Source organism: Rhinolophus hipposideros, assembly GCF_964194185.1.
Source record: "Rhinolophus hipposideros genome assembly, chromosome: 22".
NCBI classification, from domain to species: domain Eukaryota; kingdom Metazoa; phylum Chordata; class Mammalia; order Chiroptera; family Rhinolophidae; genus Rhinolophus; species Rhinolophus hipposideros.
Window position 1 is genome coordinate 3717601 of NC_138068.1, and position 13680 is coordinate 3731280.

The window sequence follows — 13680 nt, forward strand, 5'->3', positions numbered from 1 at the left end:
GTTGTGAGGACTGGTGGGGGCAGTTCTCGGCAGCCCAGGGCATTTTCACAACCTGCCTCCCCCAGGGGCAGGTACATGAGAAGCCATTCAGGATGCAGGCAGTTTAGAGTCAGGCTGAGGATCCAGACTTTCAAGCCCCAGGTTCTCATCCAGACTCCATCAAACACCAGCTGTGTGACCTTTCACTTCTCTCTAGAGGGTCTCAGGGCCTGAGAGGACCGGATTCTGCACCCAATGCCCACTTCTGTCTTCTTAACCCTACGTAGTACCACAGGCATCATCCCCATTTTACAGAGAGAGAAACTGAGACCCAGAGTGAGTTGCAGGGCCAGGACTAGGGTGGGCAAAAGGGGCATCCAGAGATCAAGAGGGAAGGGGTGCTCACTTTCAGGTACCCACCCTGCACCTGCCTGAGCCTGAGCGTGAGCAGCCCTGGGTGACTTGCATTAGCCCTGGCCCTGGTGAGTCGCTAAGGGGTAGCGTTAAGACTTGAGGTCAAGTCTTCTGATGGGAAGCCAGTGCTCTCATGCTGTGTAGTTCGTTCATTCACTCATTCATTCAGCAAATATGCACTGAGTCCCAGGACACAAGGAGTGTGGTAGGTACAGGGGTGCACTGGGAAAAAGGGGGGCAATTACCAGAGGGGACAGATGAGTGTCAGGAAGGCAGGAACACGGGTCCCCTGCCTCAGTTTCTCCATCTGTAACACGGGGTGATAGGGAGGACGTGGTCAACTCCGGGCCTGGCCAGCAGGACGCTCTGCAGGCAGGAATGGTCCCAATGGCCCAACCCACTCTGCCTGTCCCTGACTTCGTCCAGAGTGACCTCACCCACCATTCCCAACCAGAGAAGCCAGCCTGGATGTTTATTTGGTTATTAGGTAACCAGGCCTGGGAACCATTTCTTTGATCAGACACCCCTGATAACTAGCAGAGGAAACAGAGCATTTTATAGCAAGAGTTGGTGGGGCGATGTTATCCTCCCATGGTGTTTTTAACAGGGACGAGAAGGAGGAGGTGGGTGTCTGGTGGAGAGGGGAGGGAGAGGCTCTTCTCTGTATCACCCACCCCCAGACTTTGATTGTGGGGGAGAGGTGGGGTGGGAGATAAACGCAGAGCGTGGAAGGCTGGCCGCCCCTCTCCCATCACGGACGTCGTCTGGCTCCTGGCCACCCCCCTCACCCTGGCTGTGCATGACCCTAGGAAAGCAGACCCTGTGCCCGCTCCCCTGCTGCTCTGACCAGCTGGGGAGGGCCCTGTGGTTAACAACCCAGAAAAGCCCAGCTCTGGAGGCCAAGATGCAACAGGGTCCATGAACATGAGTCACGGCCAGCAGAGTCAGGTCTCAAGAAAGAATGCTTCTCCTCCAAACAACCTTATAATCACTACCATTTCAAATGTTCTGTACGTAAGAAGGGGGTCAGGAACAGAGCGCATACCGCCCTGTCTCTAGCAAAATGCGAGGTCTGGATAACATAACGTTTTTTCTTTAAAAACAAATACACATTTGAAGCCAATAAATAAGTTTTAGCTTCGGTTCCTTCTTTCTCTTTTGTTTGATTTTAAACAAAAGTGACTAGAGTCTTGTTCACACATGACTTGTTCATTTTCTTTGCTGTTTTGTATTCTTTTGAAGTAAAATCTGCATTGCCTCGAACAGGTAGCGTATCTGCTCTGCGCTTCCATTCTCTCACCTATAGAAGGAAGAGCTGCCCCAGGCGGCCTGAATACCCTCGCCAGCTTCTCCCACTTTCTGCTAGTGTGAGGACCGGGGGAGTGGGTCCCGCCTGTACCCTCTCAGTCTCAACTGCAGGTTTTAGCTGAGGCTTAGGTAGCACTTTGCAAGAGTGCTTCCTGTCACTCCTAAACCTCTCCAAAGAAAGGCTGTTATCATAGAAGGGACTTTCTCATTCAGATCTGCAGATTCAAAACGGAGCGGACAGCACGGTGAGACCTGGCACCCCATGGAGACGCAGAACATTGTAGTTAGAAGTAAGGACTTGGGAGTTCTGCCACCTTCCCGCTGTGTGGCCTTGGGCCAGTGGCCAAACTTCTCTGAGCTCAGTTTCCCAGTTCTGTAAAATGGGACTACTTCTCATCAGGTTGTTCGCCTATAAAGTATATGCATGTCAATTATCTGGCCCACAACACATCCTCAGTAATTACCAGCCATCCCTCTTCTTAATAACTCAATATAGCAATTAATCCATGAGCACAAGACTTTGTGGGGATGTTCCTACTTCCAAGAGCAGTATAACAAGTTCCAAAAGCACCGAATTATGACCATACCTGGGGCAGCAACGCAGCACCCACACACACCAAACCTGGGACTTCAAGACGTCGACATTCAGCACAGAAGTCCCGACAGTACAGCCTCAGTCAAGGACAGAGCAGCAATGCAGTGTTTCAAACTATCTGTAATTGTGAATTTGGTATAACTGCCATGAATAATCACAGTTATGCAATTATAAACAATCACCCACACAACTCTCCTCCTGCCCATAAAAGTTACCCCTTTCCGAAGAACAGAATAGGTGGCATGGGGCCACCGTCTGCCGGAGGAGCTGGTCTCCATCTCAGTTTCAGCAAGGCCACCTCACATCTCATGCTGTTCTCAGCAATCCACAGAGACCAGAAAAAATGTCATTTTCAGGAAGGGAATTGATTGCTTCTCTCACATCGCCATTTGTGTGACACCACGCTGCGGCCTCATCCTGCAATTTCTGCTCTTCTCTGTCTCCTCTGGAGACGAGGAGCAGCGAGGACAGCCCCAGGAGCCCCGGCTGGGGGGGGGGGAAGTGATTTGAAGGTCTCTTGTAGCCCCTGGGAGCCTCACCCAGCTTCTGGTAAAGAATGAAAAGGTGGGGTTCTGTCTCCTGAACCCCAGACGTGAGCAGTTCACAGACATGAACAGATGGGTCTATAATCAAACCACAGGACAGGCCGGTGGCTTGGATATGCACCCTAGGCACAGACCTGTCCCCAAGTCCCCAAGCCTTCTCCAAGGGGACAATCTCCGTCTCTCTCTTCTCTTATTCTCTCTCTTCCTCCGTCTTTCTCATTCTCTTTTTCTCTCTCCCTTTCACTTCCTCTTTTGTGTTCTGGGCACAGATCTGTCCCCAAGTCTCCAAGCCCTTCCCAAAGGGACAATCTTCACCTCTCTCTCCTCTCCCCCTTTCTCTTTCTTTTCCTCTTTCTCTCCCCCTCTGGCTTTATACTTTCTCTTTCCTTTCTTCTTTTTCTTTCCATCTCTTCTCTCTGTGTTCTATCTTCTCTCTCTCTCTCTCTCTCTCTCTCTCTCTCTCTCTCTCTCTCTCTCTCTCGCTCGCTCTGTTAATGGCAACATAATGAAAACAGACATGGAGGTCTACACATCTTCAGCCCCCATGCCCGCCCCCACAGCTTTACTTCAGCTATCCAGAAGATCCAGGCAGGTAGGAACAATCCCAGTGATTCTTTCTTTCCCTCCTTCATTCATAAATCCAGTAACTTGTGAAGGTCCTCCTTTCAGACGTGCAGCACCTTTCTGCAAGCCTCACCTGACACTGGGGGTGCTGCCTGGGGAGGCCCAGGGCCTGGGATGGGGGCAGGGGGTGACCAGTTTGGGGGCATCCAGTCTGTCCCCGCCCCTCCTCCTCCTCCCAGCTGCTTCGCCTCTGAACTGCCACCCTAAACTGACTCATTCAGATGGAAATTGGGGGTTGGTGGCAGGAGGAGGAGTTGGGGAGGAAGGGTGGGGGGAGCCCGCCCTGGTCGGCTCCACACTATTTGCCTAGATGCTCTTTGGAGCCCAGAGGAGTTAATTAGAGAGAGCAGCTGCTGGCTGCTGGGCGCCCCAAGTTGGCCACTTCCACAGCGTTCCCAGGTCTCCAAGTTTCTCGACTTTTCCAAGAGTATCTGGAAGGCCCGAATAGAAACTTCCGGGGTGCGGGGACCCAGCGAGGCATAGAAGAGCCTCCCGGCTCCCAACCGCCCCCCTTGTCGTTCCAGGTACCAGCCTGGTTAGGGGTGCACTTTGGCGAGAGGAGCGCACCGCTCTGGCTTGACCAGGACAAGAATTAAGCGAGGCCTCCTTGCTCACTGCGAAGACTTTGGGGGAGGCGAGGGGCAGGGTACGGAGGGGGGTCGGCTAGGGGGTCTGAATGGCAGAAGGAGCTGCGCCAGAGGGCTGGGCGCACTGCGCTAGCGTGCGCGCAACGCCGGGGGCTGTCTCCACCTCTTCTGGCAAGTTGAACCTATGAGTGCGCAGCTCAACTTACAACTATCAACAGCCGGGAGGGTGAGCGCGTGCGACCGCCGAGGGGGGCGCAGGACCCTTGCAACTTCTACGCAGGACCCCAGCCGGGCCGCCAGCGTCCGCTGCTGCCCGAGAGCCCGGCGCCTGCTCCTCCCCTCCACGCACCGTGGAGGCGTCCCAGGGCCGTCCTGCCAGCCCCGACGGGATGCCCGCAGCCATGCTCCCCTACGCTTGCGTCCTGGTACTTTTGGGAGGTAGGTGACACCGTTCCCCCACCGGCTCGATGCCTGAGGTCGGAAGGAGGGAGCTCGCCATCTGACGTCCCCCGAGGGTCCTTGGGCACTGCTGCAGGGGCCTGTGCACCGGGTCGGTGATGCTGCGTCCTGAGCGCCCTTCTCCAGCCTCACCTGTGCGGCACCTGCCGCACCTCCAGGCTCCTCCTGGGCCCTGCGCGAGGGACCCGCGTCACCGCGCGAAGTGCGCACCCCTCCGCTCTGCGGGTGCCTGGGGCCTGACCTCCAGGCACTGAGAGTAGCCCCCGGAGACGGGCTCCAGGGGGACAGGGACCTCCAACATCAGGAGGATCCCAGGTCCACTGAGACCTCCATGGGAAGGTCCAAGCCCCAGGTCACTCAGACCAGGGCTGCAGGTCTGGCCTTACCCACCGACTCCTGCACCTGTGGGTGCTCCAGCCTTGTGTCCTGCAGCAGAGCTGAGGCAGAGCTCAGGGGAGGATGCAGTGGCGCTGAGCCCAGGCTGCTGCCCGGCAAGCCTGACAGGAGGGTGGGGGATGCGGGTTAGGGGGATTGGGGGCTGGCCCAGGGACCCCAGGACCCTCTGGTAGAGGAGACAGTGCCTTTTCCAGGACTAACTGCTGGCCCATTGGCTCTTCTTAGGGGATGGGAATATGCAAAACTCTACAAATGCCAGCTGATCACAGTGTGCCACCACTGGCAGAAATGACAATAACCACCACCATCGTGGAGGTGTACCCAGCCCCAGACTCACCCCAAGCACCCTCACATTGTGGAAGGTTAAGAATTCTTGCCCTAGCGTCAGACCACCTGGCTCAGAAGCCCAGGTTAGCTTCATATCAACCTGTATGGCCTTGGGCAGGCACAGCCATCAGTTCTTAGCCTCTACTTTCTCATCTGTCAAATGGGCTCACAAACCCCTCACGTCTGTCTAGAATTATTGTGAGGAGCACAAGAGGTGATCGGAGGGAGCGCTTAGCATGCTGCCTGGCACCAAAGAAGCGTACGGCGAATGGCAGCCAAGTGCCAGGGCCATGAGGTCTACAGTAAGACGTGCTGTGCAGCTCTCACCAGGCATTCTCTACCCCATTTACAGGCAAAGAGCAGAGTCAGGGCTGCCTCCAGGAGCTCCTCAATCACAGTCTTCTTCCGAACCCCAAATTTGTAAGCACGGTATTTGGAGAAGAGATGAAAGGGGTCTGAGGGAAGGTCAAGGGAGGGGTTAACAGGTTGAAGAGTTGCAGAACATCCATCCAAAGGGTACATTCACCACAGGGCTGGCGGTGAGGTCACATGGCCTCCCATGGCAGAGGAGTCCTCCATCAATGCCAACACGGGCCAACACAGCCCTGCTGGTTGGGTGCGGAGGGCATGGGAAGTAGGAGTGGAAGGGGATGGCTGAGAGGAGAAGGTACAGCCGCCCTTTAGGACCTGAGCTGGGAAGGGGAGAGGGAGGGGCGGTGCGTCTTTCCGCTCTCCTCCACCTCCTCCCCAAGCTGTTGCATCCCATGGCAATGGAACAGTCCAGAGCGGTAGGACAGATTACCCCAGAGACCTGCAGTCTTGGTCACAGCGCAGGACTATTGTCCTTGGCAGACCCTCGGCTTGTCGTCATGCCAATAAAATCATTGGACGTTTACATCGCAGATTGCTCTGGGGGACTCCTGCTGCTTCGCTCCTTGGCGACCTTTTGCCACGGCAAGTCAGACCGATTTCACAGGAGAGAAGCCAGGAGCATGACATGGGCCTGAGGCACTGGGGGAGCCCAGCAGCTGGCCCCCGAGTCAGACACAGAGGCTGGAGAGGATGGTGACCTGTTCCCGCTGCCTTTGCCATTCGCTGTCCTAGGCCAGGGACCATTTTCCACTGGACACTTTTTCCGAAAGTCCTTTTCACCACTGGCTGCACCACAAGGCAACAAGATGCTTTTGCTTTGAGTGAAAGGAAACAGATCCCAGTTAATCCTCAGAAACTTACATAATTTAGGTACCTGAGCTGAGGCATGCCTGAACTTCATGTCTCTAGTTTCCAGAAACTTTGTGAAGGGCGCACCAATGGCCCCACCACGTGAATTCACACTGAGCTCACACACACACACACACACACACACACACACACACACGCCTGGCTTTCTCAACCTCAGCACCACTGACGTTGTTTTCCAGATCTTTCTCTGTTGTGCGGGCGTCCCGTGCACTGTACCTACTGTACATTCCTGGCCTTCCATCTACTACATGTCAAGGGCAACACCTCCTCAGCTATGACAACCGGAAAGGTCTCTGGACAAATGTGCCCTGGGGGCAACACTGCCCCTGGTTCAGAACCACTGGTGTGGCTCCATCAAACTCAAGTGGTAGCTTTTCTGATGAATCTGTCAAAGTCACAGGGTTGGATGGATTTTGTTATTTTTGCTCTGAGCAATCAGGAAAGCAAAGGCACAGTGGGGCCTCAAGAAAAACAAAGCAGCTTAGGTAGTTTCTAATTTGGACGTTGATTTTCCCTATTTGCTCTCCCTCCCTCTTGTCTCTGCGAACGTCCTCTTGTTGGATGACAGAGCTGGGCTGTGGCTGAGCGTGGTTAGTCACCACAACAGCCAACCTTCCTCAGATCCCTGGAATGCCAGATGTGTCCCGGGCCGGTTCTCCAGCTCCCAGCTCTGGTTCGCTCCACAGCAATTTCTGGCTTTTAAAAATCTCCTTACTCAACAAGTTATGCTTGAGGGGGAAAATGAGAAACCACAGCTCCTTTTTTCCCCTCATTTTTGGGGGTCTTATTTCAGTCCTGCTTTTATCTCTAACCATATACTTTGCGATGGCAAGTTATCATTGAGATTAACCAGAACGAAATCACAGGCTACTCCATAATAAATGAGTTGTTGATGTGGGGCTCCGTTTCGAAACTGAGAATAAAAACTGGGGAGGAAATTAAGTACACTGGTCCGAAAATCAAATGTGAATAGAGATCGGTAATTGCATTAGTTATTTAAAACAAAGGAAATTACCAACAGAAACCTCGGCTGCTTCACGGACACTCCTCGCAGACGGCTCATCGTGGCCAGCTGTTTCACTTATCTTCTGACTGAGGCTGTAATCTCCAAACTTGAAATTACCAGCTCAAGGCAAATACAGCAGCTTTCTTGATTTCAAAACCATCTGGATGGCAAACCAGTTAGAAGCTACTCATGAAGAAATATTTGTGCGACGTATGGGAACTTAACTATGTTAACGAAAGCTTTTAAGCCAGAATGAGCCTCTGATAAAACTTCCAAGATATGGTGCTTCACCACCAAAATCAGTCTGGAAAATGAAGATCGATGGCCTAATGCAAAGGAAGGGAGGCCACTGAAATCAATTTGAACTTGAGGGCAACTAAGCTTAGCTAGGGGAACTCTAGGGAAGAAACTAAATTCTGAGGTCGGTGCAGGGGGAGGCCATGAGTTGTGGCCAGGAGGTTGGTGTGGTCGCTCCTTAAACCAGCATGGGTTTCAGGAAGCTTTGTGCAAAGCCAGCTTCCAGTCTTCCTTGGATATTCAGAGAATTTCCAAAAGACCTTGATGCCGGAAACTGTCTGAGACCTCGGAAGCGAAGTGCACAACAGAAGTGGGAGGAAACACTATGTCCCGGGGAATGTCAGACCTTCCAGCTGAAGGGGCACCCAGCGGTCCAGTGTGCGCTGAGACAGCTGGGGGTGCCCTCTGTGCGCCCCGAGGTCAGCTGGGCTTGGCTGGATCTAATACATGTTTTCTGGACTACAGAGAGCTGGAGAGCAACATCTTAGGAACTGGACAGACCTGGGTCCCACCCTAACTTTGTCACCTTCCCGTTCTGTCACCTGGACCCGTTCAGCCTATGTCCCCATCAATGAGCTGGGAATGGTGATAGCTCTGGCCTCAAGGGGTGCTAACGGGTTAAATGAGATGCCGTGGAATCAGTATGTGACACCAAGAGCTCAGTGAACACTCCGTGCTGTTACTGCAAAGTCCCAAACCTTGAATTAAACTCTCCAGGCCTGGAGAAGAAAGAGGCAGGGCCCTGCTCTCAGGCAGCCACCCACTCAGCTTGAGTTTGGGCAAGCCATGTGATGTGTGTCTCCTTCGGGCGGGTGCTGCATTTCCTTCCCCCCACTGGTGCCCTGTGTGTCCTCAAGAGCACTATGACTATTGTCATGATACAACAGCAGTGACTAAATTAATCGTTGTTCCTATGTAGTGAGCCAGGCTACGTCTTGTACACAGTCTCCTGTCATTCTCCCTGGGCCCCGCTGTGGCTGCTGTCATCATCGGTTTCCTTATCTATGAAATGACAATGATGACAGCACTCACGACAGGGGCCGAAGGAGGTTGGGAAAAGGAAGAATTGTCTAGCAAAGAGGGGGACTCAACTGAGTTTCAACTCACTGAACGTGTATGGGGTGCCTTGCTATATATGTGCCACTTACAGGAATAAGATATTGAAGACCGAGGAATGAATAAGGCAGCCCCCTGCCCTCATGGAAGTCAAGGTCAAATACAACAATTAAATGAGCAATGATAATTAAATGAGCAAGGTCAAATAGGACAATTAAATGAGCAATAACGAGTGTGATATTGGGTAGGTCCAGGGGCATTAGCATGGGTTGGGAGGTTAAGGAAGGCCTCCCTAAAAAGGTGATATGCAAGCTGACACTTGGAAAAGGAAAAAGAAGAGGAATATCTGGGGAGAGGGAGTAACATGTGCCAAGGCCTGGACGTGAAAGAAAACAGTGACGTGTTCAGAGGCCAGAGAGAAAGCCAGTGGGGTGGCGAGAGAAAGGCGAGGACAAAGGAGGAAGAGGTCAGAGGGTGCAGGAGCTCAATCAGGAAGGCCACAGTGGCCTCAGGAAGGAGTGTGACTTTGTGTCGAGGGCAGTGGAGGGCCGCCTGAAGGGTATTCAGCAGGGGACAAGTAGTGTATGCCCCATCACGGGGGCACCCAAGAATCAACTGGGTGATGCGATGGGTAGCGCTGGCTAGGGAGTTGCCTGGACTTGCTTCTAGCCCTGAATGTCTCTGATTCTTAGGAGGAGCTCCACCAACTCCGAGTGCCAAGATACGTCCTTTCAACCATCATTTTAGTCCCCCCCAGATTCAGTGCCTCGTGGCATCCATGATGTCCGACAGGCCGGGCTCAGCATGGCACCTGCTCAGCACCTGAGCAGGTCCTGCGACGAACCCCATCCTCCCGCACCCTGGGAGGAGGAGCAGGACGGATGCAGGGCCCCTCCCCAGCCCCCTCCGCTAGGTCACCACAGCTCAGGCTCCTTTTTTTTCATTTCGTCTCCTCACCATCAACACCCGAACCTAAGTGAGGCTGTCAACCACTTTCAGGGGGCATTTTTCAGATTTAAAATGCATCTGTCAAGATGTAGACTGGAAGAAAATCCACCATCTAGAATTACTCACGACCCGTGGGACTTGTCCCAGCCAGACCCTCATCCCTACAGACACACGCTGTTCCTCCTCAGAGAAGACAGTGGCCACCAGCCACCAGCACCATGACCCAGTCACACTGAACTCCATCGGCCTGCTCATCAAGCCACCCTCCTTTCCACCACAGCCTCCAGACACACACATGCTGTTCCTTTGGCTTAGCACACTGTTCCCTGCCCCCAGGCTCCCCTTCATCTGTAAATTAGGGTGTAAATTCCTAATAGTGGAATTGCTGTGGCAAAATGTGAGTGTTAAATTCTTTCACTGGCCTTTCTTCCAGTGGGGTACACCAGTCGACTCCCCACAGACAGCCAATGAGAGCACTGGCTTCCTTCATCCTCGCCCAATCTTTATCATTATCACTCTTTAAAAATCTTGCCAGTCGTAATGCTTGGTTGTTGAGACTAGCATTCCTTTACTTGTGAGCAAAGAGGAATGTCTATTGGTATTTTGGGGGACCCCTTGTATTGGTTTTCCTATGAGCTGTCTGGTCTTTCCCTTTGCACTTTGTTCTATTGGACTTGTTTTTAAAATAATCTTTGCTCCTATTGATTTGTTAGTGCTCTTCCTATAGAGAAAAGTAGCTGTCTCCGGTCTATGTGGCAGCTTTTCCTAGTTTACTGCTTGTTCACCCAGCCTTCCTGAAGGATAATGTACTGTTCCTTGCGGCTCACATTTCTTCCATTGAAGCCTGTGCAGTGAAACCCAAGCGACAAGCGAGGGGCCTTTTTCCCCAGAGAGGAGACTAGATGGCTAGGTCGTCTCACCATAAGTGACCCCGTGTAGGAGGGGGTGAGAGAGAGAGAGAGACTGACCTTCCTTGGAGACAGAGACACAGCTCAAGCACTTGCTAAGCATGTTAGACACGTGACCTCACTAGATTCTGGTAACCTCCCTAAGAACAGCCTCATTTCACAGAAGACAGAAGCAACAGCGTCCGCTCAAGACCATGTAGCCCAGGGGCTGCGATTTGTGGGCCACAGCGCTTCATGCCTCAACTGGCCGTGCGAAACTTCAGCCCAAAGTTCAGGCAAGGGCCTCTTTGGCCTGCTGCCTGTTTGAAAGGACCAGGGTTTAGAGCAAAGTCTGGGCACCAGGAGATACGCACACGCTGAGGCATGTGGGCTGACAGTTTATGTAACGAGACCTAGAGCAGAAGATCACAGAGCAGAGACCACAGGCATGCTAATGAGAACAGCATTTTAAATCCCCAATTAAATGCGAATCTGAGAGCTGCTGAAGAGCGAAGTGTCCAGTCTGCAAAGACTGCAGCGTGGGCTGGGCTCTGGAATTCAATTTCCCACATTCGAATTCCAGCTGCTCCACTGACTTCTAATTACTGAATTCCTCTGTGCCTCAGTTTCCTCCTTTGCCAAATAATGTCTATTCCACGGGCTTGCTGTGAGGACTAGGTGAGACTGCCCATGTGAAAAGCTTAGCTCAGTACCAGGCACAGAGCAGGTGTTTTGTAGATGTCTCTCACATTGTTGTTAAGGTGACAGGACACTGCGGGTTTCAACTCAGGACCAAGCTACGCTGCTTCTTAAGAGAGGCTGCAAAGCATTCTGGGACATTGGGAGCACAGCTGGGGAGGAAGGGTCAGAAATGGCAGCTGACAGGGTCAGAGGAGAATGGGGGCACAGAGGAAGAGTAGGGAGTTGGAAGGGCAAGTTTCGGCTTCCAAAGGCAGAAGGGGTTTGCGTTGCCTCCACCTGGTGATGTATCGAAAGGGCCACAGCTATGAATGGATCCATATCATCAATAGCTTATGTCCACTGAGAACCTGCTCTTGTTAAGCACGTAGGGGCATCACATTATTTCTTCACAACTGCCTTGTGATTGGGGTACTGCTGTTATCACCATTTGACACCTGAGGAAATGGAGGCCACTGGGCTAGGATGCTTGGAAAGGGGCAGAGGTCTGGCAAGACCGCAGCCTGATGGGCTCCTGGCTGCTCAGGAGCCATTCAGAACATGCGAGATACTGAACTCAGTAAGCCCAGAACTCGTGCTTCCCTGGTGGCCCTGAAGCACTAACCGTCTCTCTGCATGATCAGCCCAAGGGCCAGGGGACCCACTGCCTACCACAGAGGGGGTCCAGGGAAGGTGGGGTCCTTTACCAATGCCAGCGACATCTATTGTGCTACTTGTCGATCCCATCAGCAGTGGAGCCTGTGCCCTGAGGATTCCCTGGCCCCCTCTTCTGCTTGAAGCAAAGCTGCAGTAGAGAAGTGCTGGTTTGCCTGCCTAGGTTCCACGTCTCCTTCTCCTGCTAGCAGCAAAATGTCCCTCACTGACTCTAATCCTGGAGGACTTGTCAATCAAGGGTCCTCTCCTCCATGTTGGGGCTTAAGTCTCAAGCTGAGCTTGCTCCAGGATCTGGAATCTCGTGCAATCACCAAAAGCTAAAATGCATCATGCCCACGGGGGGCAGGGGAAGGCCTGGAAACACTTCAGAGTAGTTCCCACAAACTGGATTCCCAGAGCGTCCCTTAGTTCAGTGAGTACCCTTGCCCTTTTACAGAATCTCTTTTTAGCTTCCATAAGTCCGATGTGGTTTCTGTTGCTTGCAACCAAAGCACCTAACCAACATGCCTGCAACATCCGTTTTTGAGACCCTGCTTTCTGAGTAGTTAGCTGAATAGCGTACATGGTTTGGTCCCCACTGACCCCAGAGCTCAATGTGCATTACAAAATCTGAGCTGCCCTCCACATGCCTCAATATTAAATTATGCAGAAAAGAGGAAGAAAAGCAATAGCTCACACCCAACCCCACTCTTTCCCAAAAATATGTGTAAAAACAGAGAGCAAGACATGAATGTATTTAGCTTGGAATTACCACGGACCACAGCAAAACAAAATTACTTGTTCTTTGAAATATACAATTAGAGTTGTTTTAACATGTGTTTTTGGTGGTTGGGTGTGGTTTCTAGATAGTTTGAAACTTAAGTCTACCGTTTGGCCCATAAGCTTTAACCAAGTTCTGATGGGCTACAATTTCCTTAACAGCAACCCACAGTTACTGAAATGAAAACCAACTTGCCGGTGAGTGAGAGTGCCTGGGCTTTCATAACGATCGATGTTTGGATTTATTTTTTCTTCTATGGCCTTACAATGCTTTTGCATTTTCACTGGCCTTTTGCAGAGATTCCATTTAAAGCTACCATTGAAATCTTAAAGAAGGTAATAGCCTCGTGATTGACTGACTAGCTGCCTTTTCCTGGTAACCCCCCCCCCCCCAAAAGCTTTCAGGGACTGTACATGGGGCCATTCAGAGACATGCATTTCTGTCAGTGACGGTGGCTAGGGGCAGCCCGACTTCCGGGAAGTCAGAGTTCCAGGTTACATGTAAAGAGCTAAGTCCATTTCCAGCCAGGGCATTCATTATTGCTGCTGACAGGTGCTGGGGGAGAGAGGTTAGGACCCCGGTTCTCCAGAATCCTATAAGCGCTTCAATGAAGACAGAGAATCACTTGGAATTTGCATATTCATTGCCAGAGAGCTTCTCAGGGTGTTTGAGGCCAGAGCCTCTGGAGTTCATTATTAAGAGGGTGAAGCATAGTCCCTGTTTACATAATTTGCTCAGGAAGTTCTTTTCTTTTTTTATCCTGCTTAATTTAAGTACAAAGACAAACTTCATTCTCTCTCTACTCCCAATTCTAGTTTAGGAAAAGCTTAAATGAATAAGCGTGTACTTACTATGGTTTTAGGTAACTTTATGTAACTTCAACTCAATGGCAGGAAT

At 51.9% G+C, this 13680-nt stretch overlaps 1 protein-coding gene across 1 annotated transcript in view; it reads left to right on the top strand.

Annotated features, from left to right (window-relative positions):
* Window positions 1–4139: 4139 nt before the first annotated feature.
* Window positions 4140–13680, top strand: part of APCDD1L (APC down-regulated 1 like) — a 46148-nt gene continuing 36607 nt past the window's right edge. The window contains exon 1 of the mRNA XM_081034039.1: window positions 4140–4490. Within this exon, the coding sequence (XP_080890165.1) occupies window positions 4442–4490 (49 nt within the window). The 5' untranslated portion in view covers window positions 4140–4441. The remainder of the gene's footprint in view (window positions 4491–13680) is intronic.